At 47.4% G+C, this 25,732-nt stretch overlaps 12 protein-coding genes across 12 annotated transcripts; 7 read left to right on the top strand and 5 right to left on the bottom strand.

Moving 5' to 3' along the window:
- Positions 1 to 4: 4 nt before the first annotated feature.
- On the bottom strand, positions 5 to 2,580 carry SPPG_04505 (uncharacterized protein). Its single transcript, XM_016752739.1, has 11 exons — positions 2,316 to 2,580; positions 2,074 to 2,235; positions 1,875 to 1,993; positions 1,554 to 1,810; positions 1,388 to 1,492; positions 1,166 to 1,314; positions 968 to 1,093; positions 849 to 902; positions 605 to 781; positions 392 to 538; positions 5 to 333 (listed from the first exon to the last, which is right to left on the bottom strand). The coding sequence occupies exons 1-11, from the start codon at positions 2,496 to 2,498 to the stop codon at positions 100 to 102; spliced, it is 1,713 nt and encodes a 570-aa protein (XP_016608203.1). The 5' UTR covers positions 2,499 to 2,580; the 3' UTR covers positions 5 to 99.
- Positions 2,581 to 2,662: 82 nt separating this feature from the next.
- On the top strand, positions 2,663 to 3,665 carry SPPG_04504 (endonuclease/exonuclease/phosphatase family). Its single transcript, XM_016752738.1, has 3 exons — positions 2,663 to 2,830; positions 2,890 to 2,995; positions 3,055 to 3,665. Exons 1-3 carry the CDS (start codon positions 2,738 to 2,740, stop codon positions 3,642 to 3,644), a joined length of 789 nt encoding a protein of 262 aa, XP_016608202.1. The 5' UTR covers positions 2,663 to 2,737; the 3' UTR covers positions 3,645 to 3,665.
- Positions 3,666 to 3,805: 140 nt separating this feature from the next.
- SPPG_04503 (uncharacterized protein) lies at positions 3,806 to 6,131 on the top strand. The gene is made up of 10 exons (XM_016752737.1): positions 3,806 to 4,013; positions 4,158 to 4,231; positions 4,295 to 4,572; positions 4,640 to 4,717; positions 4,791 to 4,889; positions 4,954 to 5,016; positions 5,076 to 5,117; positions 5,176 to 5,241; positions 5,310 to 5,324; positions 5,388 to 6,131. Exons 1-10 carry the CDS (start codon positions 3,913 to 3,915, stop codon positions 5,991 to 5,993), a joined length of 1,422 nt encoding a protein of 473 aa, XP_016608201.1. The 5' UTR covers positions 3,806 to 3,912; the 3' UTR covers positions 5,994 to 6,131.
- Positions 6,132 to 6,216: 85 nt separating this feature from the next.
- Positions 6,217 to 8,252, top strand: SPPG_04502 (uncharacterized protein). Its single transcript, XM_016752736.1, has 3 exons — positions 6,217 to 6,949; positions 7,031 to 7,284; positions 7,353 to 8,252. Exons 1-3 carry the CDS (start codon positions 6,482 to 6,484, stop codon positions 7,900 to 7,902), a joined length of 1,272 nt encoding a protein of 423 aa, XP_016608200.1. The 5' UTR covers positions 6,217 to 6,481; the 3' UTR covers positions 7,903 to 8,252.
- Positions 8,253 to 8,400: 148 nt separating this feature from the next.
- Positions 8,401 to 10,674, top strand: SPPG_04501 (arginine-tRNA ligase). The gene is made up of 4 exons (XM_016752735.1): positions 8,401 to 8,859; positions 8,920 to 9,120; positions 9,184 to 9,312; positions 9,379 to 10,674. The coding sequence occupies exons 1-4, from the start codon at positions 8,461 to 8,463 to the stop codon at positions 10,414 to 10,416; spliced, it is 1,767 nt and encodes a 588-aa protein (XP_016608199.1). The 5' UTR covers positions 8,401 to 8,460; the 3' UTR covers positions 10,417 to 10,674.
- SPPG_04500 (uncharacterized protein) lies at positions 10,556 to 13,018 on the bottom strand. The gene is made up of 3 exons (XM_016752734.1): positions 12,203 to 13,018; positions 11,060 to 12,132; positions 10,556 to 10,998 (listed from the first exon to the last, which is right to left on the bottom strand). The coding sequence occupies exons 1-3, from the start codon at positions 12,546 to 12,548 to the stop codon at positions 10,936 to 10,938; spliced, it is 1,482 nt and encodes a 493-aa protein (XP_016608198.1). The 5' UTR covers positions 12,549 to 13,018; the 3' UTR covers positions 10,556 to 10,935.
- A 1,253-nt stretch (positions 13,019 to 14,271) lies between these two features.
- Positions 14,272 to 15,980, top strand: SPPG_04499 (uncharacterized protein). Its single transcript, XM_016752733.1, has one exon. It carries the CDS (start codon positions 14,317 to 14,319, stop codon positions 15,844 to 15,846), a length of 1,530 nt encoding a protein of 509 aa, XP_016608197.1. The 5' UTR covers positions 14,272 to 14,316; the 3' UTR covers positions 15,847 to 15,980.
- A 67-nt stretch (positions 15,981 to 16,047) lies between these two features.
- On the top strand, positions 16,048 to 17,399 carry SPPG_04498 (uncharacterized protein). Its single transcript, XM_016752732.1, has 3 exons — positions 16,048 to 16,371; positions 16,611 to 16,844; positions 16,917 to 17,399. Exons 1-3 carry the CDS (start codon positions 16,084 to 16,086, stop codon positions 17,232 to 17,234), a joined length of 840 nt encoding a protein of 279 aa, XP_016608196.1. The 5' UTR covers positions 16,048 to 16,083; the 3' UTR covers positions 17,235 to 17,399.
- On the bottom strand, positions 17,357 to 18,542 carry SPPG_04497 (uncharacterized protein). Its single transcript, XM_016752731.1, has one exon. It carries the CDS (start codon positions 18,343 to 18,345, stop codon positions 17,461 to 17,463), a length of 885 nt encoding a protein of 294 aa, XP_016608195.1. The 5' UTR covers positions 18,346 to 18,542; the 3' UTR covers positions 17,357 to 17,460.
- Positions 18,543 to 18,603: 61 nt separating this feature from the next.
- Positions 18,604 to 21,219, bottom strand: SPPG_04496 (uncharacterized protein). Its single transcript, XM_016752730.1, has 11 exons — positions 21,121 to 21,219; positions 20,742 to 21,037; positions 20,642 to 20,677; positions 20,440 to 20,566; positions 20,288 to 20,377; positions 20,067 to 20,226; positions 19,827 to 20,007; positions 19,543 to 19,769; positions 19,211 to 19,482; positions 18,952 to 19,140; positions 18,604 to 18,883 (listed from the first exon to the last, which is right to left on the bottom strand). The coding sequence occupies exons 1-11, from the start codon at positions 21,154 to 21,156 to the stop codon at positions 18,710 to 18,712; spliced, it is 1,788 nt and encodes a 595-aa protein (XP_016608194.1). The 5' UTR covers positions 21,157 to 21,219; the 3' UTR covers positions 18,604 to 18,709.
- A 153-nt stretch (positions 21,220 to 21,372) lies between these two features.
- On the top strand, positions 21,373 to 23,827 carry SPPG_04495 (uncharacterized protein). The gene is made up of 9 exons (XM_016752729.1): positions 21,373 to 21,741; positions 21,809 to 22,012; positions 22,079 to 22,321; positions 22,389 to 22,497; positions 22,566 to 22,772; positions 22,841 to 22,899; positions 22,971 to 23,108; positions 23,175 to 23,431; positions 23,501 to 23,827. Exons 1-9 carry the CDS (start codon positions 21,593 to 21,595, stop codon positions 23,659 to 23,661), a joined length of 1,527 nt encoding a protein of 508 aa, XP_016608193.1. The 5' UTR covers positions 21,373 to 21,592; the 3' UTR covers positions 23,662 to 23,827.
- On the bottom strand, positions 23,763 to 24,982 carry SPPG_04494 (uncharacterized protein). The gene is made up of 4 exons (XM_016752728.1): positions 24,858 to 24,982; positions 24,743 to 24,800; positions 24,640 to 24,681; positions 23,763 to 24,559 (listed from the first exon to the last, which is right to left on the bottom strand). Exons 1-4 carry the CDS (start codon positions 24,957 to 24,959, stop codon positions 23,934 to 23,936), a joined length of 828 nt encoding a protein of 275 aa, XP_016608192.1. The 5' UTR covers positions 24,960 to 24,982; the 3' UTR covers positions 23,763 to 23,933.
- Between the last annotated feature and the right edge of the window lie 750 nt (positions 24,983 to 25,732).

Genomic DNA, 25,732 nt, shown 5'->3' with positions numbered 1-25,732 from the left:
GTGTCACAAAAACAGTTTTGTCGTGCTCCAGTAGAACAAAAGTAAGATGTAATACATTATACAACGAAAACGTAAGCCCTTCCCCCAACTCTCCTACTTTCATTGCGCTTTTACTTCGTCTCGCGCTCGGGCCATGGCTTTTTCTCTAGCTGTTCCGCTGCCATCATCTATAAACGAAAAGAAATCGTCCTCGGCCTGCTTAATGAGATCATCTAAGGCTGCTCCAGTCAATTTGACAGCAGCAGAATTGGGCCGCTTTTGTGCCGCCTTTAATCGCTTTTCTCTAGCGCTACTTTCAAGTGTTTTCTCTCTTTTGGCTTCTCGTTCCAGCATCTGTCTCAAGAGTGTTAGCTTGAACATTCAATGCAAACAGACGCTACTTCAGCAGTACCTGAGAAAAGATTGATTTTTCATTGTTTTGGAGACGAGTTAGACCATCAGACAGCTCGAGAATGGTCGTCGACCCGTCCCGAGCTGTGGTGGCAATGTGCCTGCCGTGCTCCTGAATCTTGATTGAATGGATAGGGGAGTTGCAGACCTTGCAGAATACATCAAAATCAGTTACTTGGTTCGATAAACGATTGCTAGTCCCGATTTTTTATACCTGAACGGTCAATGTCGGATCGTTCTGCTTGAAGAGGTAGTCCCACACATCAACAGTTCCGTCCAGTTTGGAAGTGAAGAAGACTGATGGACGAGTCGGACTCCAGCATGCATCTGTAAGGTAGGATGGTGCGTATCTAGTAGACATTATAGGAGATCGTATATCTTCCGCCCAGATCTACGAAAAGTATAGATTGTTAAATGTTTGGGAATTCTGTCGGGATTTATGATTATAAATGGTATACCTGTGCTTTCCAATCTCCAACCGTTAGGAAATTTTTGAGGAAGAACGGGTTACGCTACAGTTCGTAACAATTTAGCGCATGTACGGTGGATGCAACGACAACGATACCACCGCGCTGACCTGTAACGCTAAAACGGGTCCGTGATGGCCGGGGTAGATGTGGGTGATCTTCTCTGATGGGTTTTTGGCTTTTTTGTTGCACATGAAAACGGATCCATTCTCGCCGCCCACCATGAACTTTGTTGGCTGCAAACGCAAGGTTTCGTTCAATGCACGGTTATGTGGGTTGCGGCCCTATCATGAATTCCACATGCGTACCATGGTTGTTTCGTAGTCTACGACCGTGCCTCCAACAATCTGACCGTTCTTCTCCGGGTCCAGCAAGAGGCTTTCTGTCGGCTCTGCCAATTTCCTAATGTCCCACCAAAGAACTTGTCCATCGGAGGATACTGAAAAGAATTCGGAGCCTTATTCAAGCACAGACGTCAGTCGGTCTACATATCTTAGATGCTAACTTTCTTCCAACGGCGGTCAACTTACCAGATTTCGACTGTACCCACGACAAGTTATATACAGGGTCCCGATGGCTTTTGTCGACCGCTGATGTATCTACTGGAAACGAGCCTTTCCTGGTATCCCAGAATGCTAAATCGTAGCAAATACTTTAGCATGGCATATGCGGGTAAGTGTGATTGACTGTACTGACATATAAGCCCATTGTAGCATCCACCGACGAGCACGTGCGGGTCCTTGGGATTGTACTTGATGCTCACCAAAGGTGATGGCGGCGTGAGGGTCTGATCGGGGGTATTTGGGTTCTCTACGTCCCAAATATAGGAATCGTAGGACATGTTTGCCGGCATGGATTGAAACTGAAGCATGGAGTACGCTACAGCGATTTTATGGCCGTCGTCCGGGTACCAAGATACGTATGTCGCAGCCCGCTTCAGTGGATTGGGGTCTCTGTTGAGAATTAATTTGTTTTGTGAGTTATTGGGGTGCAATTGAGTGCTTCAAGTTTTTTGACCTGTAGACATTGAGGGATTTGGCAGACGGTGTCTCAACCGATATTGCGTCGGGTCCGTCTGCGAAATATTCTTCGTAAATGTCGATTGCGTTATTTTGCTTTATGCAATGTTCCATAGCCTTTAATGAGTTGCAAGTAAGATTCTGTTCCATTTGGGGAAAACTCCGCACAATGGACGATAATCCAACGAAAGACATACATTTCCCATGCTTTGCACCGCCCGAATGTACTCATCATCCTTCTCAACCTTTTTCCGGTATCTAATTGTGTGCTCCACATCTGTCGCGTCAACATCCTTCGGCCATCCACCTTGTGTATGGAGAATTCCTCTGTTGGACAGCACGAAACTCTCGGTGTTAACCTTCCCATCGGAGCAATGCCAACGGTTAGATCGACCAGTTTTGTACATGAAGACTGCAATCCATTGAAAAAATAGCCAACCTCATGCTCGGACTTTTCTGGAACGCTCTGAACCTCTGCTTGGCATGGATTTCGCTCCACATAATTTCGCATCAAAGTTGGATCGGATAGTATGTTCAGCCCAAGGACAGCCGTCCGATCCCCGAATGTCGGCTGCCGACCAAAGTCCTTGCGCTTCTTCTGATAGACGTAGACTATCTCCATTCTCTACGAGGGTGTTCCGTAAGGTATTCGTGGTAGAGAAGGTGATCTGTCTAGCGGGATGTTCAGGTCATGTCGCGAACAGTCTGAGTCGCCGAATAGCCAATGCTGACAAATCAGGATATAGGGTGTCAGTGCGACCTGACGCGTGAGTCCGACAGGTAATGCAATAGGACACCATTTGGACCGACCAGTGTCATTTCCCCCATCATTTTTCCTTTGGACGACACATTGCTGGAAGCATGGACATCACCATAGTCAGCTTTAATGTTCGCTTTGGTTCTGCAAATGATGGCCCCAATAGCTGGGAATTTCGCCGCAGCCTGGCTTACAAGGTATCCTTATCAGTACGGGTTCTGGTGCCCTGACCTAGTATTAACCTAGAAGGCATTAGACAATCGATATGCTTGATCCAGACATACTCTGTTTACAGGAAGCCGAGTTGTGGCAAATTCGAGAAACCTTGGATGGCGTATCGAAAAAGAGCTACGAGTTAGTTGGTGGGTTGGATATCCTTGACTTTTGACTTCGCAGAGGGTTAATAGGGGATTCACTGCAGGGGTGGGGCGGGAGGATGGCCGAGAGGCAGGCGAGTTCAGCTGCATTCTATACGATCGTGCAAAGTTTCAGCTTATTCGGAGCGGTACCTTCTGGTTGAGCGAGACCCCTGATCATCCTGGCCCAAAAGGATGGGGGGCGAGCTGTCAGCGTATTTGCACCTTTGCTGAATTGGAAAGGTCAGGCAAGCGGATGGCTGTTTTCAATACCCATCTTGACAATATAAGCCGCATGGCTCGCGCCAAGGGCATTGCTCTTGTCCTTGACCGCGTGAAGGGCTTTGGTGTTCCAGATGTGTTTGTCACGGGGGATTTCAACAATTTTGAGGAGGACGCTGACGAAGTGGTGCAAATGCGCCGTGCAGGCTTTATGGACACATATGAATTGTTACATCCTAATATCTGGGGTAAGGATAGGGCCACTTTTCACGATTTTACGGGCTCTGCGATCCCACCAAAGATAGATTTCATCTGGATGAGATCCCCAGAGAATAGGCTAAAAGTGGTTGATGCAGATATTGTTAGGCATCATGGCGAAAATGGGAGGTACCCTTCCGATCATTTTCCTGTAATGGCCAAAATAACTGGTTGAAATGATCCTAATTCTTGTGCAAAGTATCCTTTTGACGCACTGTGTCGGTGGACTTTCACGCATCGCTGAAGATGTCGTAAGCCACAACGTGCTTGTTGCCATATCAACACGATTGCTGCGCTCCAAAAGCTCTGGCTTGCAGTTCATGTCAAATTGGAGCTGGGAAAGGTGCTTCTACTCGCTAGCAGCCGTGTTGCTTGTGCGCAGAGGCGTCGAGAAGCCTGGTGTTCCGTCTTGGCTCGGCTGCTGATTTCTCTCCGCTTGATCCATGATGGATGGTTACGACAATGATGATTCGGAACGACGCTTGTACGAAGACGAACTTTACAAGGACCCTCTAGAAAGTGTGGACGCAGAGCACACTGACAGGTACTTTTAGTTGCTGGCGTTCTATGGCACGCGCTGCTCTGGTCACCATACTACTGCAGTGCTAAGTTGAGTACTGGACCTTTTTCACCAGTACGATATACGAGCCCCAGCTCACAGTATCACTACGTTTATCCTTTTCAACAGTGCAGAGAGTGATCTCGAGGACAATCTGCTGGCACATGTAAATTATAATCACAGTTTCACCTTGGAGGCGGAAGGTACGGTTTTATGCTTTTTTGTAGTATCTTTTTCCAAAATTTAATCGACTTGACCTACTCTAGGTGATGATGATGCAGAGGATCTGTCAAAGGGTGATATTCTACCAGAAGACCTCACGAATGCCAAGCTGAATGATGATGAGGATGACAAACGTTCCTCAGACATGGATATATCTGAGGATGAGCAAATTTCGCCTTTACCGAAGGCCCCTCAACCGGACGTCGATGAACCCGATACTGTCGACGTCCAAGCACCGCTACCCGTCATGAAAATCAAGAGCGCTGCTCCTACGGATGTCGTGGAGCTGGAGGATTTCTTAACAAAATCAAGCTTCAACCATGTATGGGCAGTTAAACACATTATATAAACACAACATTCGAAGCGTAGTCTTTACTAATAATCCGCAGCCTAGATATTTCGGGTCTGAAATCATGTGTCTCTTTTGCAGAAAGACGGGCCACACGGCCAAGTCGTGTCCTGAAAAGGTGAGTCTCGGCATGCAGCTGCGATCAGGACTGCTACTGGTTCGAAGGTTCACACCCTTGCTCATTTTATCAGGAAACTGCATGTTTCTTATGTAAAGCTGATCACGAGCCATTGAAATGCCCGCTTGCCGATGTATGTTACCGCTGCTGGCGACGGGGCCATCAATATAAAGTGGGTGTGTGGAAATAGGCAGTGAGAAAGTTGAGCTTATTGTCCATTAACGTTCATCCATTAGGATTGTGATGCATCTAGAGACGATAGAGACTGTGCCTTTTGCAAAGAGCATCATCGGGTTATGGTATGACTGATTGGCATTAAGGTTGAAGAATATAGGTGGTGAACTAAAGTCTTGCACAGGAGTGTCCAGGTGTCTGGCGACAGTATATTTATACTGCCTTGGTAAGGATGTCGTGAAGGCTGACTTACTATGTATCTCTCAATCTAATATTATCTTTAGTCAAGCTCTAAATCAGTACCGCATGAGAAAGACGCGCACATTTTCTGCTACGAATGCGGGTTGGAGGTACGTCCATTTGTGAGATAGATCTCAGGCGATTGAACTCATTTTTCTTCTTCTTATGTGCATTTTAGGGACATTTTGGTGACGTAGGTTGAATAATTCATATATAGCTATTCTTCATGCATTTTAACGGGTACATTCTTCTATAGGACTGCCCTCATCAAGGACGGTCGCGAAGGCGAGGACCAGCACGAGACGGTGCCTTCAGTACGAAATCGCTTAGACAAGAGTACAAATTCGAGCGTTATCGAGCTCAAGAAGTTTTCATCCCACCAAGGCGACGGAGTCGGAGCAGATCTGATTCTCGCGAAAGACCACCATATCGTGATTCTCGCGAGAGACCTCCACATCGTGAATCTCGCGCTCCATCTCGTGAGCGACCTAGAAAACCAGTGCACACACGATTTACATCGATTTCCCCATCATCTACCTCGCGTTCATCTAGGTCATCCCTCTCACCGCCACGGTCACGACGAGATACCCCAATGAAGCGATCAAACTCTGTTCGTGATGGTCGTGGGCGCACCGACAGACCCAAAAGTAGCAGGGAGGATGACCGCGAAAGAAAACGACACAGTTATACCAGCCACACCGAGAAGAAATCTGACCTTCGAGATCGAATACGAAACCCTGTGGATCGAAATGGACGTGGAAGTTCTAGGACGGACTCAAAATTGCAGGACAAGTTCAAGCCGCGATATCGTGGGACATATGATGGATCTCGATTGAGCCCAGGTTCTGGAAAGCGACGGTGATATGCACTAGCGTAGGAAAACTCACAGTTAGAAAAGGCCGTTATTTATAATTTTTATCGAATTGCGTTTGCTTTGGAGTCCTTTGTGGAATCTTGAACCATCCTCTAATGAAACTGTGCCATATTTTCAGTCACCGTGCCTCTCTTGTAACGTGACAACGAACATTTGGGGTTAATGACAAAAAAACCCTCCAAAGGGCAATCGACGCGTTTTTTCCTACATTTACATTTCTCTTCTTCTTCTTGAACTGCGCTTTGCACCCTATCAACTGGCATCTCACAGCAATTTAGCGCTCACATCCTGCACTTTCTACGCCCCGCACGTTCCGCTCCTTCCCCCTCCCTCTGCGTACGGCGTCCTCTTCTCCTTCGTCTCCCGACAACGCCTGCCCCCATTTCCCACCTGCCGCTAACGTTGCGACCATTCTAACCGATCTAAGGTTCTCACCCGATCACCTTCCCGCGGTTCTCCCTCACACTATCTCTTCAATGGCATCACTCAAGGCACGCCGCTCAAGCCCCTATGACGACGATCCCATGGTTCGTCTCACTGGGCTTTCCCTGGACCCCGACTTTCCACCGCACCATCACGCCGTCCCACCTTCAAGCTCTCCTATTCCCCACGCTCCAGCCGACGAGCAGGACCACGTGCAGAAGCGTGTTAGAGACGCGGAAGAGGCAGGTCCCACTTCCCCAGGTGCTGAAGAAGATTTTGACCAGGAACGCGATCGTTACCGTGAGGAGGACACCCGACCTTCACAGGATGATCAGGAGCCGTATTTGACTCTCCGTGCGTTGGTCTCTACCCGCGAGGCGGGTGTCATCATTGGCAAAGGAGGAAAGAATGTAGCCGAGGTCCGTGAGGTTACCGGCGTGAAGGCTGGTGTTTCCAAAGTTGTCCACGGCGTTCATGAGCGGATTTTGACCGTGTCTGGACCGTTGGAATCTGTCGCCAAGGTAAGAATATAAATTGTGAAGATAATGGGTGTTGGATCTTTGGATGTATATTGATTGTCCGTGATTTGCCTTTTACTGTAGGCTTACTATCTCGTTGCCAAACACCTCCTCGAGAACCCCATTGAAAACACCCGTCAGCGCGAACCCGCCCATCCCGACTATACTACCATCCGTCTTCTCGTTGCCCACCAACTCATGGGATCCATCATCGGTAAGGGTGGATCCAGAATCCGTGATATCCAAGAAGAGTCTGGGGCGAGAATCGTAGTCTCGAAAGAAATGCTGCCACAATCCACCGAGCGCGTCATTGAGATTTACGGTCTTGTTGATTCCATGTATGTACTTTGGCCTTTTCTGAAGTTCTTCATCTGAACTGTGGCTAAACCCATTGTTTATTTCCTAGTCAAATTGCCGTATACCAAATCAGCGAGTGTATCCTCAATGACATCGAGCGTGCTACAGGCACTATCCTCTATTCTCCCGAGAACCGATCTGGCCGCAGCCGGGGCCCTGGCCGCTACGTTGACGACGAACTCTCACCGAGGGGCGACCGTCGTGGTGGACGTCGCGGTAGCATAGGCGAAGGAACAGGCCCAACAGCAAGGCGGACTCACACCCGTGGTGATTCTCAAGGAAACGGTGTCCAGCTCATCTCCAACGGTAGTGCAGGCGGAGACCAACGCACCCAGACTCTCGGTATTCCGGCTGACATGGTTGGCTGCATCATTGGCAAAGGCGGTTCCTTCATCAACCAGATTCGTCGTTCTTCTGGTGCGAAGCTTCGCATCGACGAACTGCAAGATGGACAGACCTCTCGCATGGTCACCATTACTGGTACTGACGCTGCTACCAAGAAAGCTCTCGGCATGATTTACAATCAGCTTGAAGCCGAGAAACAGCGCCGACTGGGGCTGGAGAATGGTGACGACGAAGATCACCAAGACTACGAGTAAACCATCTCGCCTGGACGATGGAACTTTTCGCCCTTTTGCGGTACAAACGAACATATCAACAAGCACTTTGATCAATTTTACCATCGTCCGTGATGGCTCGACCTCCCGTATCCGTTTCTGTCAGCAAGCTCCCGTACGTCCTTTTTTCTCCTCCTCTTAAAGTTCCGTTCCAATTAGCTTTCCTTTCCTATACCTCAAACCAAAAAAAACCTCGACTTTGCTAGTCCTGCTGTCTTTTTTCTTTGTTTGGTGTAAACTTGTGTGTATTGTATCTTTCTCTGATGGCTTGACTCTCAGAAAGGATGAATATATTTTTGCTGGTGTACCAGCTTGCTGCCCAATGTAAATAAGCCCGACAGTTTAATTGCTATTGATGATGTTATTATGAGTTCCAACAAGCAGGTGTAAAACCCAAAGACTGCAGTTGGTTGGAACCAGTCTGTTGCTAAGGTCGCTAAATGATGTTGCTAGGTCGTGTACCATCGCCCTTGAGATTTGATCTAACATTGCTGGCCTGGATCCTCAACGCAAACAGGATCGAAAACAGCACACAGTACCATGAGCATTCTAAAATTGCTACATCCTCGCGTCTTGGCCGCCATCAAGGCAGCCTCACCTGCGGCCGCAGAGATCCCTTACGTAGCATCATGCGAATTTACTACAGGGAAATCCGGTTTCGGTGACATTCAAGTCAAGGGAATCCTCTCAGCCGCCAAACGTTTGAAGCTCAATCCCCAAGAACTCGCAGCTCAAGTCACAGAGAACCTTGACCTAGAAGGAATTGGTCGGGCGACGGTTGATGGACCTGGGTTTATAAATATTCATTTGACTGGAACGTGGGTAGGCGAGCGTATTGGACGAGTGTTCTTTGGCGAGGAGAAGACGCGGTTGGGTGCTGATGAAGTAAAGAGTCGAGTAGTGGTTGATTATTCAAGTCCCAATTTGGCCAAGGAGATGGTGAGCGGTTTTGTTAGCAGATTGTGGTTATGACAGGGGCTAAGATTTTCGTAATGCCAGCACGTCGGACATTTGCGCTCAACGATCATTGGTGATGCTCTTGTGCGTGCGTTGGAATTTGTGGGTGCCGATGTAGTGCGTCAGAACCATGTTGGAGACTGGGGGACGCAGTTTGGCATGTTGATCGCCCATGTATCCGATCAGACGGATGTGAACTTGGAGGAATTGACTGATTTGGAGCAGTTGTATGTTCAAGCCAAGGTGGGTGGTGCGCGATGGATAGAAAAAATGTAGGTTTCCGTATTCTGATTCTTTGTTTTTTAGGTTCGGTTTGATGAAGATAAGGAGTTTGCTGATCGGGCGAGAGAGTATGTTGTGCGGCTGCAAAGTGGGGAACCAGAGATTATACAAAAATGGAAGCAGATTCTAGATGTCTCTCTTCGGCACGCACAGGTATGTCTCACGAAGACTCGATTTGCCAAAGCAAAATCTGCAAGATGCTCACGTTTTCTGCAATAGCGTATCTACGACACCCTGGGAGTGCTTTTGACACCAGAGGATGTCTGCGGGGAATCATTCTATAATGACGATCTTCCCAATGTGGTTACAGAGCTCGAAAAGGCCGGTATCCTCGTAGTCGACCAGGGTGCCAAAGTCGTGTACACGCCTGCATTCCAGAAAGATTTCGGCAAGGGCAAACCCATTTTCATGGTTCAAAAGGATGGTGATGGGTTTGGATACGCTGCAACGGATTTGGCTGCTATTCGACACCGAATTGGAACGTTGAAGGCACAACGTATCCTGTATGTCGTGGACAAGCGACAGTCCCTCCACTTTCGCCAATTGTTTGATGTCGCAAAGCGTGGCCACTTTTTTGGCGATCAAGACTTGTTCCACGTTGCATTCGGTACAATGCAGGGCAAGGACAAGAAGCCATTCAAGACTCGCTCAGGAGGAACGGTCAAATTAGCGGAACTCATCCAATCGGCTCAACAGCGTGCTTTTGAACTCGCAAAAGAAAAGAACGACAAGCGAAAACCAGAGGATCGCTTCACGGATGCACAACTGAAGGAGATTGGTGATGCCGTTGGGGTGGGTGCCATAAAGTACGCGGATTTGAGCAAACACCGCGATAAGGACTACGTCTTTGATTTGGAAAGCATGTTGCAATTCGAAGGCAACACTGCGCCTTACCTAATGTATGCCTACACCCGTGCCCGTAGCGTTGCCCGCAATGCCGAAATTCTTGGTGGAGAACAAAATGGACTAGACGGCATCAAACTAGACTTTGATCACACGGCGGAACATGCTCTTGGTGTAACACTTCTTCAATTCCCTGATGAACTGGCGACTGTCATTGCCACGGCCTGCCCGCATCACCTATGTGGTTACCTTTACAAGGTAGCCCAAGCCTACACTCGATTCTACGAGGCTTGCCCTATTTTGAAGAGTGAAGAGGAAGTGAAGCGGAAGCGATTGAAGCTGTGCGCTGCCACTGCGCATATGCTCAAAACAGGGTTGGGTCTATTGGGAATTCGTGTCTTGGAGGTCATGTGAGGGGAGGAAATGGGGTAGAGACCGATAGAATGGCTGGTTGAATGGTGGAGTTTTGTTTTCTTTTTCTTTTGTAACTACGTAGATGTGACACATATACAAGCAGCATTTCCAGTGATTCTTCAAATGGTATACCAAAAAACGTGGCTGTCGTACAGCAAATCTTTCGGGAGCTGCTGTCAGATGACGGACGGTATAATATATTTTAAGATACGAGAAAGAATGTAATCGTGGCCGACGGGCCACAACCCCACAAGCCAGCAACCCATGCTAATACAATCTACAGCTCACTTTACACGAAATACTTGCTCTCATCTCCGAATGCTCTCCAAACATCCAGGAGCGCAACCAATAGACACCCAACCCTACATAAACCAAAATCTACAGAGGAAAAAAAAAAGGTATGGGGCAGACCCAAAAAGAAAGAAATACCACATCTTGAAAAAGTTTTACCCATTAAAGCCCCCTATCTTTTTCTTTTCTTTTGCAGAAGAGCTGTATGCAGAGAAAATAGCCGGGTACTTAGATAAAGTCCGAGACATGGTCTACACCATGTGTGAAATCCCAAACAACGATTTTACGATCCTAATAATTTGCGAATGAGCATTGTTTGCAAATATGGAAAAGAAAAAAAAAATCCACAAACCTGACTAGCCGATATAATCTTTGTAGCATCAAACTGGACATGGAAGACCCAACTCGAATGCGCATCCTTTAAATCCCAGAGCAATTCCCCCGTTTTGAAATCCCATACTTTGATAGTCTGATCATATGATCCCGAGACGATATGCTTTTTATCAAAGCAAAGTGTTCGAACGAGGTCATTGTGACCTTCCAATGTTCGGAGTAATTCTCCGGTATGCGCGTTCCACACCCGGATGGATCGATCGTTGGAACCAGATACGATGGTGTCTCCATCGAATTGGACGCAAGCGAGGCCCCGACTGTGGCCAACGAAATCGCGGATGCATTTCCCAGTTTCAATGTCCCAGAGTTTGATAAAACAGTCCCCAGAGGCGGATGCGACAAGGTTACCGTGTAAATGGACGGCGTTGACGGCTGCGTGGTGGCCCTCAAGTGTTCGCACAAGTCTACCTGTGGAGAGACACCATATCTTTATTGTGCAATCTTTGGAGCAGCTGACAATGATGGTGTCGTTGAAACGAACGTCGAGAACGGGGGAATTGTGGCCGCGTAGGGTATGGAGTTCTTCTCCTGATGTGTAGTCCCAGATAATAATGCTTGCGTCTGAGGACCCTGTTACAATGTATCGCTCATCGTATTGGAGGCAGAGGACAGATCCGCAATGGCCGCGGAGAGTTCGAGTGCATTTTTGAGTTTCCAGATCCCAAAACTTGATGGTGCGATCCCGGGACCCAGATATTATTCTCTCAGTGTCAAATTGGATGCAGTAAACGGAATCGTGATGGCCGTTGATGTAGCGGGCCGTCACGTTCCCTTCTGCCCAGTTCTTTTCCAGGAGGATACGGTTTGAATAGAGGCTTTTCCAGTCGCGTTGTTGTTTTCGGAGTTTTTGGAGTTTTTTCAGAGGTGTCAGCGGTCCCCATCGGTTTAGATAGAGACTCTTCCACACTTCCTTGTCGCGGGAAAGTTGCGCCCAGCGCTTTGAGACGAGCCCGAGCATCTGGACAGTGGCAATGTCGCCGACTGCGCACACAATCTGCACAGCAAGCTCATATGGGAGGTGCGCCAGGAAATCTGTAAGACGATGAAAGGGCTTTAGTCAAAAAGTAACATGTAAAGAGTATATGTTTGACGAAAAACGGACCAATTCTCAATAGCTCTTCCACACCGCAAGCCGAATCCGTTGCGCTCACACACCGTTCCTTTTCCACCTTTTCCAAAACCTCGTCTGGAAAGTCTGTTTCAATTCGTGCGGGAGGAGCATTTCCTTTACGGAAATTCCATTTTCCCTTAAAGAACATCTTGCCACTCAAGTTGGAAGTCCTCTTCACGAAAGACGCAGCGTGAGTAGGAGCGAGCACGCCCGTCACCGGCAGACTTGGCAGACTTGCAGTCGTGCCACGAGGTATTGTCTTTGTCCCTGTGACTGTCTTTGAATTATTTCTTCTTGTTGACCTTGTCTCAGCAGAGACGTTCAAGGGAATCACCATGCGGCAGCGAGGTGTTTACGTGAGAGCCAAGAGGTAATCACAAGTTGCAGAGGTGCGCGTTCCAGGTCATGCAAAAAGAATGTCGCCACGGCCGAATTAAAAGGTATCTTTAAATACTAGTGCGTGTGTTGTGCCGTGGGAAAGAAACGGTTGCTGCGGAACTCCTTGTCCCTTCTATTGTGGATGAGCGAAACAAAAAGGCGGATATATGTTTAGTGTTCTCGGAGGTTTGTGCCTGGCGAATCGCAGTTGCGTGTGGGAGTGCTGAGCAGTTTTTGGGAACAAAAAGGAGGAGGAAATCGACGACCACACACACAAGTCAACAAACGTAAGGTTGCATCATCCAAAAAAAAAAATAAAAATAAAAAACCCACAGCCAAATGGCAAGCGGATGGCAAGACGAGCTATCGCAAGCAGCCTCCAAATCCACAAGAGCTAAAAGCAAAAGAACAATAATCCTACAAATTGCCACACAAAAACCTCCTTTTGCCAATCGTCCCTCAAATTACGGCAAAGGAGGCAAGTGGCAAAAGCAAGTTGTGGATATAAATCTGAAACGTTGCGTCAATCAGGAGTGATTGTCATGTGACATTTAACAAGGATCTTTCAAGGGTTGCTTTGATCAATAAACAAGATTCAAATGCAACTGCTACGCTTGGCATCTCGTACGCTTGAACTCGTTGAACCTGCCAACCAAACACGGATCATGTTGCGGCATCTACGCAGCCACTGGACAGCCATTCCAGGCAGCCCATCCCCCAGCAGCCATCAGCGGTCCTTTTTGGCGGGTTCTTACTGCAATCGAGGCGAGTAGGAAACCCACGCGAGTAGCACCAAAAAACAAATCTCAAATTATCCGTTTCGTCTAATGAGACGTAAAAGGGCAGAACGCGCGGGCGAATTTCAAAACATTTGGCGACTGTGTGGCCCTACAAACAAAAATAATTGGTATTATCCCTTGCAAGGCCAGTTATTATCCGTATCTGTATGCCCGTAACAGATTATTGCAACGTTGTCATCTTCCGTCCTTGTTGGAATGCGATTATACGACATGGGAAAGCCAACCAGCATTAGCAAAGATGGTCATTACCAGACACCAACTCCTTCTGGTACATTGCGCATGGGTCTGGGATCTGATACACCGACTTCAGATCAAGAACCCACAAGGATGTGGAACAGAGTGAGATCCTGGTGAAATAACTCATTGGAAGTAGTGCAGGACATACCGGCCAATGTCCTACAAAATGATAATAACCGAATCTGAGGTAATGTAGCCGAGTACAAGTTTGATCAGCGCTTCGCTACACATTACCATGCTGCGGAGAATCTCTTAACGCTGTCCAATCAATACTCCTGTGCAAAGTCAACGCTTAATGCCACAGAAATAATGCCCTTTCCTACTGACCCAAACGGGCAAGGTACAGCAGAAATTGCAGCAGCAGACAAGTGGGGATGCTTGCAGAGTTGCTAGGGATGGAGGACACATCTATTGCAAGTTTTACAAGCAGTGGCAGATATGTCATTCATAATTGGGAGTGCGTTGATGGCAAGGAAGAATCATACATCACCTAAAAGAGATACTGCACATGAGCCAAAACCAAAATGCCCCATCAAGGATTTCAACGCACAGCGTCTATGTTTTAATGAGCAGCGATGACTTAAGGTTCCTGGGGGTTTTCGTTCATTAGCACCGGATTTGGACGTTGTGCTCCAAAGGCCTTCGCGCGTCCTGACGAGAGCGTCCAGCCGAGGATCGCAGATCTTCACAATGACATTGAATGCTCACTCTGACAAATTACGCCAGCGCATCTGCGTCTCCAATCACTTTGGGACGATTCGGTATCATGGACCCGTTCCCCTTGGTTCCAACACTCTTTGGTACGGCATTGAGTGGGACGATCCCTCAAGAGGAAAACATTCGGGTGCACATGACGGGACGCAGTACTTTCATACTCGGGTGCCAAACAGCGGCTCCTTCCTAAGAGTATCAAAAGTACCTACTGACGCCTTTGCACGCTCATTTCTGGAGGCATTCCAAGAGAAATATCTTTCATTACAGCCACAGGACGGAATAGTACGATTTGGAGGAAATGGAGTGGATGTGGAAACCGTCGGATGGGACAAGATATCCCGCAAACTTGCGCAAGCAGGAAATATACGGGAGGTCGGGTTGGCGGGAATGCGTGTGGGATTTAGAGGAGGAAAGGATGGACAAGTTCGAGAGTTGTGTCCTGCGATAGTTGATCTGGACCTCTCTCGTAGTTTATTTCAAACATGGAAAGACGTCGCGGACATTTGTCGAGAATTGGCAGACCTTCAATCTCTGCGATTGGCTTTCAATCGAATGCAACCTTTGGAGGATACCGCGCACGGTGAACTGAAGGATGTATTCAATAACCTTCGTGCATTGACTCTGATTGAAACGCTTCTCCCATGGGAAGAGCTACAGAAACTAGAGACATATCTACCACAACTGAAGGAACTGCATCTCGGCTTCAACCATCTGGCATCTTTTCCCCTCATCAATGGCTTTCAAAACATCCAGTTCTTGAATCTTGAGCACAACGATTTCACATCTTGGGCGGAGATTCGCAAACTCGCCCTCCTCCCATCTCTCCGTACCCTCATGATCAACAACAATTATTTGGCCAGCATAGAAGCACCTGCTGCGGGGGAATTTGCGGAGCTGACGACTCTCAATATCAGTAACAACAAGATAAAATCCTGGACTTCCATTCATGCATTGAACTCGTTCCCCGCCCTCGTCGAGTTGAGGTTGCGACGAAATCCGGTCCTCGATGACGTTCCTTCAAGCGATCTTCATCCATTTCTGATTGCACGCCTGGCCAAGCTGACAACCCTGAATGGGTCCACACTCACCCCTCGTGAACGATCGGATTCAGAACTTTATTATCTCGGACGGTGCGCCAAAGAGCTTTCCGCATCGTCCGATCCAACCTCTTTTCATCTTTTACATCCCCGATATGAGGAACTAGCACGAATACACGGTGCGCCAACACCTGCCCCAGTTACAGCAACGTCATCGATACTGAAGGATCGATTGTCGACCATCACACTTTGCTACGAAAGCAAGAAAATAAGAAAGAAAATTCCAAACACAATGAACATACGAGCGCTAAAGGTTCTTGCGAGTAGAATACTTGGAGTGAAAGGCTCTGTACACTTGCGGAAGGTGGGAAAGCTGGGGGCACCGAATATAGAGATGGAGGATGATTTGCGGGATGTACATTTTTACGATGTAGAGAACGACGATGAGATTGTGGTGTATGTAGATTAGGAATAATGTATATAATCCATTATTTGGCTATAGCTGCTTTATTTACGATGAGGGTATCCGGATATCCGTATGAAGGCTTTACAAAGTGTGAAAGGATGCCTTGATAGATCGCTTACGTGAATATTACCGCGCCACGTCTTCTGATTGGTTAACGTTGGTCCAAAAGTTTGAAATGTTTTTCTCCAGAATCAAAACCAGCGCGATCGCATTATTTCCCCATTGACTCTACTTGACAATATGGGTCGCCTACCCACGGATGCGATGGCCGTTGATAAACCAGCAACTCCAGCATCTGCAAACAAGAACAACAAGAAAAAGACTAAGAAGAAGAAGAACAGCGCACAGTCCCCCACAAGCACAACTCCCACAACCGCCGCATCCGAACCCTCACAAGAAAGCCCTGCACCAAATCCAGAATCCACACCTGTTGACGCTATGGAAACCGAGCAGCCAACACCTACCGACGCAATGCAAGTAGATAAGACTAAGAAACCAAAATTCAAAAAGCTGAGACCAGAGGCATTGGTAAGCATCTAGGGATTTTCTGTACTTTCTGCGGTGGGCCTGGAGTGATGAACCCATATAGAGTCAAGCCCTGATTTTGGGTGCTCTGGGAATGCCGGAACATATACGGATTCCATTGAGCATCATTGATGCCAACACTTTATATCTGACCATTTGGCCGTACAAAAAATGCCACCTTTTCAGGGAGCAACTGTGTGAATATGTTCGGTATATCTAACTCTTTCCATGATCTCGTATAGTCTGGCAACCGTGAATTTCGCAAAATCCCCGTCCCGCCACATCGCCTAACTCCACTCCAAAAGGAGTGGATCAAGATCTACTCCCCTCTTGTGGAGCACATGAAACTCCAAGTTCGTATGAACATCAAGTCCAAAGCAGTCGAACTCAGGACATGTCCCCAGACAGTAGACGCTGGAGCACTGCAAAAGGGTGCAGATTTTGTGAAGGCGTTTTGTCTTGGGTTTGAAATCAACGTACGTGCCTAGCGTTGGTCATTCAGATGATTATGCCGTTTCACTTACCATGGGCATCTCTATTCAATGCAGGATGCCATTGCCTTACTTCGTTTGGACGATCTCTATATTGATACGTTCGAGATCAAGGATGTCAAGACGCTTGCGGGCGATAACCTTTCGCGTGCCATCGGTCGCATAGTAGGAAAAGACGGCAAGACAAGATTCGCTATTGAGAACACGTCCCGTACACGAGTGGTCATTGCAGACACCAAGATTCATATCCTAGGGTCATTTGCAAACATCCGAGTGGCAAGGGATGCAATTGTGTCGTTGATTCTGGGAAGTACTCCTGGCAAAGTATATTCACAATTGAGAACGATCAGTGCGCGGATGAAAGAGCGATTCTAAGCATTTCGTCTTTGGATATCGCTTCATACCCGACCCTCGTGTACTATAGTTTATTTTGTAGCATAACAGTTTATTTAGGGGTTGGAGAGGGGCCTCTGCTTTGTGATTTTGCGTCTTGCGCCTTGCACACTTTAAAGTTTTTTAATAATAACGGTTTAAAGATAATTATGTATTTATGTGATTTTGGGTATGAATCACTTTTCGCTATGCAATATTATATTCGAATTCAGATAGTAGCACACTGCGCTCTCGAAAAGGTTACCATCTGGTCGAACCGATTTGCGAACGCCGACTCTGCCGAACCGTTCATTCCCCACGTGAATCCACTCTCCAACAGCACTCCCACTACCTCAACATTGCCTCTGTCAACCGCCTTGCGCAACAGATGCTCCTCCAACTTCACCATGGACTGATCCACACCCTGCAATTTCTTCCTTGCCCAAACCTGCACCAATATTCTGACAACCTCTACATGTCCACAGACAGCGGCCAACTCCAGCCCATTAGGTCTTTCCAGGAAGGGATCGCACGACGTCTCGAAACACAGAAAGCGAACCACATCTGCTCGTCCGTGCCTAGAAGCTAGCACCCCGGCCAAATGCAATCTCCTCGATACGTCCTCAAAGCGGTGGGTAACCAAACACTTTAGGATAGCAGTGTATCCCGCCACAGCAGAACTAAGAAACAGAGCCTCAACCGTCTGCGAGGGTATATGCAGTCTAGGCGTTCTGGAAAGGAGCTTTTCAACAATTCGTGCGTGGTTCCCAGGTACACTCCACTGAAGAATCCTGTTGCAAATGATATCATTCGCATCTTTTCCGCGCATGTCCAAAAAGGTTTCGACGAAATCAGGGTTGGCCAGCATGCGGTAAGGAACTCCCCGTAGTTTACTCTTTGAATAGACATGTCCATCCAAACTTCGTGGACCCACGCATCGTGTCCATTCTTCCTCTAGCCACTCGGCATTGTACCAAAGCCAGAGCCGTCGGACTGACTTGATGGTTGAGAGGGTATATATGTGCTTGCATGTCGCGGCAAACGCTGCGGGATACTTTATGTGAGCAAAGACTTGACTTTGAAGTTCCACTGGAAGTTGAATCAGGTCTGGCATTGTGCTACGTGGAAGGGATGGGGCCCCGAGACTGGATCGTCCTTCCTATATATCCTGGAACAACGGGCCGTTTCGAACACAAAAACAACGCCAAGTGGGGGAGTGAGAATCTGCGTCTCTGCGTGGGGACCACACGATCCGAGCAAAAAGTGTGTTTTGAAAAGGGTTCTATCACTGCAGTTTTGCAAGGGCTCGTCAGAAACATTTTTGAAACTGCATTGCATGACTGTGCCCCATACTTTGTGACTGTGGCAGGCAGCCAGATTCGATCGATTGAAGTTGACGAGGTTTCGAGTTTTTATATTTCCAATAGCATTATTAACAGGGTGCATATAACGACTACTTTAACCAATGCCACAAATTCTCATGTCTTTTGAATTGGTGATTTCACAAACTCTACTACGAGGGCTCTTAACCGATCCATATCGCCCATATCAGAACCCTCTATTTGAAAATCGTCAGCGTGAGCACTCAGGCGAAGAGTATCCCACTCAATGACATAACCATTGGGGATCCAATGAATTGTATGTGATCCAAACTGAAAACCCAGTAATTTTTTTTTAGCAAGGGTCGGAATCTTCAAAATATGTCATGGGAAATATTTACCTCTCCTCCACATCGGGCTGCAATTTCCTCAGCTGTAGGCCGTACACGCCCAGCTGATGCGTCAAAAGGTGCGATTATCTTGCGTATTTGACAGGTAAGCTTATCCTGATGCAATAGATTGCCGCTGACGACAACAGAACGGTGCTCTGATTGGGCCTCCAGTAAGATTGGTGCAAAATCTTTCAAATCCTACGTCCAATGGTAAGGTAAGTATGCAAAAGTGTGAACAGTCACTAATGTAGACCAAACAAAACCGTACCTGATCCATAACGCTACATCTCACAAAATCTCTGTCAAAAGGTATGTGTGTAGATTGAAAGGGTGATAGCGGAGTAAACATAGTTCCCTTTTGCAAGGTGGGAGGAACCTCCGGAATAGTCACTCCAGCGCGGAGGGGAATGACCAGATTTTTTGCATTCGTGCGTGTCGCTATTTCATTCAAATCAAGCCTTGTTTCCATCGGACATTTGCATATCTGCATCTTCATTATCTCTGCAGATCCCCGTTTGACAGGTGGAACGTTCAACAATTCTGTTTGCAATCAAGGGCTGTTAGTACACCGTCACCAATCCGCTCACACAGCGGGCTGACCTGTGACAACCATCAAATTCCTTGGATCATTCTTCCAGACGTTTAGAAAATCGCGTACTTGTCCCGCCTGTAAAGAGGGATGTCCAACAAAAACAATGTATGGCCCTCGATATTGGTACACGGATGCGGAAAAGTCATGATGAAACAGCAGCTTGTCCTCAAGTAATCGTCCATGTATCAAAGGTTGCCGAGCCTCATATAGATTCGCTTGTTTTTCCAAGCTCATCCTGCAATCGATATGATCAAGCTGCAACGGTACTTGATTGCGAGGCAGCTGCTCTTACCATTCACCTTGGATATTCGCAAGGTGGAGAGACCGTTTCGCTATTGATGACACAATATGAATCGGCGTCGTCACCAGTCCACATGATCGTAGGTATTCTGAGATAATGGCGATGAGCTCGAACATGGTGCCGCACGGATTGACTGGAAGTAGCACATTGCCCCCCTGTTCAAGCGTTTTCACTGTCGAGAATATTTGTAAAAAGTACAAAACTGACGACACTGCAGACTACAATTCGTACCAAGTATGTTGAGCATGTTCGTTATCATATCTCCAAGAGGACGACTTGGGGCCGTCCCCAACTGTGCCACAATCGTGGCATCGGTTTTGGAGAACGGAACTACGTCAATCACGGTTGAATGCCCAATTCTACTATTCGATGAAGCAGCCATATACGTGACCTGCCAAACCGAAAATTACATGACTGATTAACTTCTTGCTGGTGATATTCTTTACTCTCACCGTTGCATTAGGAGATTTAATCATCCAGTTTGCACCACCAAGACAAAAACCAGAACTTCGAGCTACAATCTCCACATCTCCGCCTAGGTCCTATCTCGCATCGTCAGTACCTGAAACGTTACTTGTTGCTAGCTGCAACAAGGGACTCTTACCAAGTACTCAGAGTAATGCACTCTTTCAATTTTGGAGATACAGCTCTCGATATCATGCAGGGAGTAAAGCGGATGCACCTCCTTCTCAAAGTGCACTAGATAGTTGGCCACGCCGGTATACGGATCTCTGCGACCGAGGAGCTCATTAGAGCTTCCACTTTATCGCGCGTAACGGACACGTTCAGTGCTGACAATAAAGTACCTCGAAAGGTTTCCAACCATTTCTTCCATCAGAAGCCTAGAATCGATCTATTTAGCGACTCTCCAAAATGAGAGATCTCCCACCAGCGCCGTCAACCAACCGTCCAAACTCGACCGTGGGCTCGGTTGCAAATATTCTGCCCTTGAAAGCCGTGTACTCGGTGATGAAGGGTAGAGCGAGAATATTGTAGGAGTTGGTGATGAGGATAAAGTCGACTTGCTCTATCGATATTTCCGATACGCGTGGCACAATGAGCTTGACACTTGCGTCGGCGATGGGGGCATTGTGAACGCTGGTGGGAGGTCTGAGGAATTCAAGCGCACAATCCAAAAGAAAGGGAACATGCTGGAATTCCAAGTATAGGCATGGGAACTGAGGATTTTTGGATAGTGAGATCTATAATTGACAATTGCTCATGGTCAAATTCTGAATTCTGAAAGAGCAAGTTATTGGGTTCTAGTTTTTTGGGGACTCCTTACAATTTCTGCACATTGCCTCCTCTCAGTTGCCGACATGACCACCCTGCCATGCACCTTAACCGACCGCAGCTACTGGCATCCACCCATTCACATGCGTTCACTGTCTAGATCACCATAGCGAGTTGAAGGTCGCATCGCCCAAGCCCACTTCAGCAACGTGATATCACATGATATTGTGGGGTAGCAAAGCCTTGCTTAGCTAATTATCCGCTTAAAGGGCACCGAGCGGGGACACTACTCGTCAGCCGAATTCGGATTCCCGAAAGCCGACCGCTTGGGTCATTGGTTGAGCAGTATAAAAGCGTTGGTCTGGTTGTTGAAGCATTTGCAACTTTTGTGCTCCACATTGCTGATTATTAAGTGTCTTGTATACACCTTGTGTATTGACGAGACTTTCGGACGCGTTACTCTCTACACCATCTGGTTATTCTGCTTGGGATACTTGGATTTGCAGCAGTCCCCCTTTTTCGCCATGCTCGAACTGATAGCAAGCCACCCAATTTTGACAGCCGTATTGGCTATAGTTATTGGTCTAGTTCTCTTGTCCCAGCGCACCACAAAGTCGACTTTACCTGGCCCGAAACCATGGCCTATCATAGGAAGCCTCCCACTTGTATACCCGTAAGCAGCAAAAGCGCAAGTCATAAGTTCACACAACTATTATCTAAAGTCTCCATCATCCCAAAAGTTATATGCGCCATGAACAAGGCTGGCGTATGGGCGAGATACTGAATGCAACATATGGAAACATTTTTGAGATCAGAATATTCTCGCGGCGGGAAGTAGTGGTCTGCGATGCCGATCAGGCCAAAAGGATACTGGCTGGCACAGCAGCCGGAGATCTTAGCAAAGCAGAGTTTTGCAGAGGTTCTCTGTTACAACGGATGCACAAGTATGACACCACCCATTTGGGTAACACAGCATAAACTTGGAATTTATGTTCTCCTGGTCACGGCAGGGATTTTGCCCACTATGGTCTCTTTGTAATTCCTTCCGGTCCTGACTGGAAGAAACATCGAAAGTTTCTGCAGCCTGCGTTTGGCCCGCATCACTTGCGTCTTTCTACGGAAGTTGCCGTTGAAGTCACGCGGTCTCTAACTGATCTCTGGGATGGGCTCCTCAAAAACGCTTTGGCAAACGGAAAGAAAAGCATCACTGTCAACATCCACGAAGCATTCTCGAACCTGACTTTGGATGTCATGTGCGTGTCCATGTTGGTTCGCAATTTCGACAAAGAACTGACTAACTGGCATAACTTGTCAACATAGTGGCAAGGTTGCATTCTCGTACAATTTCAAGTCGATTGAGTTGATGAACGATGCAGTCGCCCACAAGGACATGTTTCTGATTAATGAGGTATTTGCTACGGTTATAAAGGTGAGGCAACAAGCAACATGGAGTCCGATGGTGACGTTTCCACTAATCTTGAGCGCGATCGAACCTAGCGTTTCGCTGTTCCACCCTTTTTGTGGTCCTACTTTGGTCTTGGGGAAAAGGACGCTCAAAAATCCATCAAGTACATCAACACTATCCTTCGCGATGTTATTGAAAAGAAACGCGCGCGCATGGCATCACCGGATGCAGAGGAAAAGAGTAAATGGAATCTGGATTTACTGGATAGGCTGCTGGATGCTTCCAAGGGTGGTGGAGAGGTATGTGCATGGGAGTCGTTTCACGGTACTAGATGTATTCCTAATGTAGCTCTTTATGTCGTGCGCAGGATTTCACAGACCAGGAGATTATGGACGAGGTCTTTGCGTTTTTCCTAGCCGGGCACGAGTGAGTTGGTGACCTTGCAGAAACATAGTACGATACGCTTTACTAGACTGACTCTTTTTACGATTATCTAGAACAACTGCCAACGCTCTCACCAATGTCTTTTGGGAACTATCACGTCATCCTGATATTATGGCCAACATCGAACAAGAAATCAATGATGTGCTTGGACCCGATGGGGAGCCTAATCATGAAAACCTTGCATCTCTAAAGTGCGTTCGCATTTGACACAAATTCCTGAGGCCCTATCTAATTGAATGTTGTATCTCACTTTCCAGATACGTTGAACAAGTCGTGAAAGAGACTCTTCGTCTTCACCCAGTCGTTAGCGGCATTCCCCGTGAAGCCAATAAAAACGTTGAGATCATGGGCCACCATGTTCCTGCAGGAGCCACCGTGTTTGTGGCTATCCGCCAGATCCATAGGGACACAAGATATTGGGATCGGCCACTCGAGTTTGATCCATCGAGATGGGACAATGGGTTCAATCCACGCGCTGGGACGTATTTGCCGTTTGGTGATGGACCAATGAACTGTGAGTAATCCTTTGGTGTTGGGAATCGTTCACCTGGAAAGAAATGGTTAGGACTGACAAAGAAACTAGGTATCGGCCAAAAGATTGCCATGATTGAATCCAAAGTCGCGGTGATCCAGCTTGTTCGAAAGTACAAGTTTACCCTTGTACAAGAACAGTCTTTTAGGATTCGTTCCAGTATTACGACTGGTTTTAAGGATGGGTTGTTTCTGGAAGTGTCCCATAAGTAGACGCCTTGGTAGGTGGCAGAAACTGACATTTTATTAGGCACACATGTTTGACATTGTAGTATTTTGCATAACGGAGGGGTAGGATTTCATTGGTCTATAGTCGTTTCTTGTGCTGAATATATTTTGATGTACTTTGTGACCATGGAACGAACAAAGCAGCCATGCCTTTTTAACAGAACACGGAGCAAAGTTTGTTGTTTCCCATCGTAATTTGCCATAGATATATTGATGGATTCTATCAAACTGACTTTCTAGTGTTTCTAGATTATGCCTCAGTCCTTTTTGCCAGACTTGCTCGGAGCAACCTTGGATTTCACAACCACTTTTGGAGGAAGCTGGGTTTTCGAGTTTGAGACGGGGACCATCTCACCCAAAAGAAATCCAACAGCCATAACCAGCCCACAGATAATCCGCATATCTCCGCTCCCCAGAACCTCCGGAACGCCAACCTTCTTCCCGTAGACGCTCAAAGGCCTAATGTGCTCTACTGCAGCGGCCTTCAGCTCTTCGTTTACAAATGCAACATAGAAGGTCGTCGCAAGAATCACTACCGAGAAATTCCATCCAGGATAGTGATATCTCTTGATGCCTGTAAACCACTTGAACATAATTCCCCCAGCGGTCACACTCACCACACCTAATGCTAACTGTCCTATAATCGCTTCCCTGGCGACAGCCCCGTATGTTGGGTGCGCGCGGAATCCATCTAATCCGTAGCATAATGCCCAGGAGCGAGCGAAAGCATCGGTGACAATCCAAAGAGGCTCGAACGTGAAGTAGATTGCTCGTAGGATAGTGTAGACGAAAGGCGTGTAAAAGACGGCAATGTGACCGAGTGTGTATAGTGGTAACAAACTATTGGACAACAAGATCGGAACCGGCCGAGCAGTCAAGATGGCTAAAGAATCACTGCATTAGATCATTTGCCATATACACGCCTCGTAGATTGAGTAGCCCTTGGAGCGAGGATCTACATACCTGCCAAAGTTCCACCGCCCAGTGCAACAAGTATATGGCGGACTGCAGCCAAAATGACATTTCAGCAACCTGACAGTAAGCATATCACTAACAAACAACATACGGAATCCTTGTAAGAACGGCTCGTCCTTTTGCGGCGGGAAGGCTTTCCTCAGATGATACTGATGGGTATGAGCTGACATCGCTTTGGCAAAAATCACCTTGATTGACCCTCTTACCGCAACTCCCACAGCATGAATCAAAGGAAGGAGAGGCGACGACGCAAACTGGTGCACAGCGTCGTGGACGACTGGCCAAAGATAGGTGAGATCCGTCGACATGATACTGTTGATCTGAGTGGAACTCCCGTCAAACAACGACAATCAATGGCTTGCACGTGCCCGATCGGTGCTGACTAAGCTGCTTGCATCCCAGATTTCCAGTAAACGTATAAACTATAGAGACAAAGTCATCGAGAGGCACTACTACATCTTTTGCAACCCCCCGAATCTAATCACAACCAAAAACGCGCAAAGTCCTAGAGTCCCGAGAACCTGAGCTCTTTGTTAGGATGTCCCGGCGAATGGTGCGGCCCTCGTTCCAGAGCCTGTAGGAGTGTGCTTCGATCCGAAGTCGCGGCCGTAACGCAAGTCCAAAGGGTTGATATATATAACCACGCTGTGAGCTGGCAGCGCGCCATTCAGGTGGCAGTAAGCTGGTTGCGATCTATGATGATTACTGGTCTTTTCATTGCGGAGCATATGACTCTATTGTTCAAACTTGCCATCAAAGCTCTAGTATCACGGTATAATTAGACTTTTTGAGATTTCACCACCTTATTATTATCTGCTTGGAATCGATGGTATGGCGCATGTCACTGATCCCGCCGAACACCAGCTTTTAGCGGCACTTAACGTAACACCCGAGGGTGAATGGTATCGACCACCTTGGTTGGCCTCATTCCAACAGACTTGCTGACTTTCAATTCAGTGTAGGCAGCGGGAACTTTGATGCGGAACTTGATGAATGAGTGTCGGATATCATCGATCCAAAGGTATGGTGCATCCTTACAAAGTATCCACGACATCAAGAGTAGGCTATCCTTGCTACAGAA

This window comes from Spizellomyces punctatus (assembly GCF_000182565.1).
Source record: "Spizellomyces punctatus DAOM BR117 chromosome Unknown supercont1.7, whole genome shotgun sequence".
In the NCBI taxonomy this organism is placed as follows: Eukaryota; Fungi; Chytridiomycota; class Chytridiomycetes; order Spizellomycetales; family Spizellomycetaceae; genus Spizellomyces; species Spizellomyces punctatus.
Note: the sequence above shows the minus strand (reverse complement) of the source record. Positions and strands in the feature narration are given on the sequence as shown.

Coding starts and splice junctions, on each gene's coding strand:
- SPPG_04505 (XM_016752739.1), bottom strand. CDS start 2,498: ATGGAGATAGTCTACGTCTATCAGAAGAAGCGCAAGGACTTTGGTCGG. Junction 782..848: donor TTGGAGATTGGAAAGCACAG/GTATACCATTTA, acceptor TACTTTTCGTAG/ATCTGGGCGGAAGATATACG. Junction 334..391: donor AAAAATCAATCTTTTCTCAG/GTACTGCTGAAG, acceptor CTCTTGAGACAG/ATGCTGGAACGAGAAGCCAA.
- SPPG_04504 (XM_016752738.1), top strand. CDS start 2,738: ATGGACATCACCATAGTCAGCTTTAATGTTCGCTTTGGTTCTGCAAAT. Junction 2,831..2,889: donor GCCGCAGCCTGGCTTACAAG/GTATCCTTATCA, acceptor AGAAGGCATTAG/ACAATCGATATGCTTGATCC. Junction 2,996..3,054: donor AAAGAGCTACGAGTTAGTTG/GTGGGTTGGATA, acceptor GATTCACTGCAG/GGGTGGGGCGGGAGGATGGC.
- SPPG_04503 (XM_016752737.1), top strand. CDS start 3,913: ATGATGGATGGTTACGACAATGATGATTCGGAACGACGCTTGTACGAA. Junction 4,232..4,294: donor TTTCACCTTGGAGGCGGAAG/GTACGGTTTTAT, acceptor GACCTACTCTAG/GTGATGATGATGCAGAGGAT. Junction 5,017..5,075: donor AAGAGCATCATCGGGTTATG/GTATGACTGATT, acceptor AGTCTTGCACAG/GAGTGTCCAGGTGTCTGGCG.
- SPPG_04502 (XM_016752736.1), top strand. CDS start 6,482: ATGGCATCACTCAAGGCACGCCGCTCAAGCCCCTATGACGACGATCCC. Junction 6,950..7,030: donor CGTTGGAATCTGTCGCCAAG/GTAAGAATATAA, acceptor CTTTTACTGTAG/GCTTACTATCTCGTTGCCAA. Junction 7,285..7,352: donor TACGGTCTTGTTGATTCCAT/GTATGTACTTTG, acceptor TTTATTTCCTAG/TCAAATTGCCGTATACCAAA.
- SPPG_04501 (XM_016752735.1), top strand. CDS start 8,461: ATGAGCATTCTAAAATTGCTACATCCTCGCGTCTTGGCCGCCATCAAG. Junction 8,860..8,919: donor CCAATTTGGCCAAGGAGATG/GTGAGCGGTTTT, acceptor TCGTAATGCCAG/CACGTCGGACATTTGCGCTC. Junction 9,121..9,183: donor AGTTGTATGTTCAAGCCAAG/GTGGGTGGTGCG, acceptor TTTGTTTTTTAG/GTTCGGTTTGATGAAGATAA.
- SPPG_04500 (XM_016752734.1), bottom strand. CDS start 12,548: ATGGTGATTCCCTTGAACGTCTCTGCTGAGACAAGGTCAACAAGAAGA. Junction 12,133..12,202: donor GGAAGAGCTATTGAGAATTG/GTCCGTTTTTCG, acceptor ATCGTCTTACAG/ATTTCCTGGCGCACCTCCCA. Junction 10,999..11,059: donor AGATTATATCGGCTAGTCAG/GTTTGTGGATTT, acceptor GCAAATTATTAG/GATCGTAAAATCGTTGTTTG.
- SPPG_04499 (XM_016752733.1), top strand. CDS start 14,317: ATGACATTGAATGCTCACTCTGACAAATTACGCCAGCGCATCTGCGTC.
- SPPG_04498 (XM_016752732.1), top strand. CDS start 16,084: ATGGGTCGCCTACCCACGGATGCGATGGCCGTTGATAAACCAGCAACT. Junction 16,372..16,610: donor AGCTGAGACCAGAGGCATTG/GTAAGCATCTAG, acceptor GATCTCGTATAG/TCTGGCAACCGTGAATTTCG. Junction 16,845..16,916: donor GTCTTGGGTTTGAAATCAAC/GTACGTGCCTAG, acceptor TATTCAATGCAG/GATGCCATTGCCTTACTTCG.
- SPPG_04497 (XM_016752731.1), bottom strand. CDS start 18,345: ATGCCAGACCTGATTCAACTTCCAGTGGAACTTCAAAGTCAAGTCTTT.
- SPPG_04496 (XM_016752730.1), bottom strand. CDS start 21,156: ATGTCGGCAACTGAGAGGAGGCAATGTGCAGAAATT. Junction 20,378..20,439: donor TGCATTACTCTGAGTACTTG/GTAAGAGTCCCT, acceptor GATGCGAGATAG/GACCTAGGCGGAGATGTGGA. Junction 20,008..20,066: donor GAACATGCTCAACATACTTG/GTACGAATTGTA, acceptor TATTCTCGACAG/TGAAAACGCTTGAACAGGGG.
- SPPG_04495 (XM_016752729.1), top strand. CDS start 21,593: ATGCTCGAACTGATAGCAAGCCACCCAATTTTGACAGCCGTATTGGCT. Junction 22,773..22,840: donor CTTCCAAGGGTGGTGGAGAG/GTATGTGCATGG, acceptor TGTCGTGCGCAG/GATTTCACAGACCAGGAGAT. Junction 22,900..22,970: donor TTTTTCCTAGCCGGGCACGA/GTGAGTTGGTGA, acceptor ACGATTATCTAG/AACAACTGCCAACGCTCTCA.
- SPPG_04494 (XM_016752728.1), bottom strand. CDS start 24,959: ATGTCGACGGATCTCACCTATCTTTGGCCAGTCGTCCACGACGCTGTG. Junction 24,682..24,742: donor GCCGTTCTTACAAGGATTCC/GTATGTTGTTTG, acceptor TTTTGGCTGCAG/TCCGCCATATACTTGTTGCA. Junction 24,560..24,639: donor GGGCGGTGGAACTTTGGCAG/GTATGTAGATCC, acceptor GTGATTCTTTAG/CCATCTTGACTGCTCGGCCG.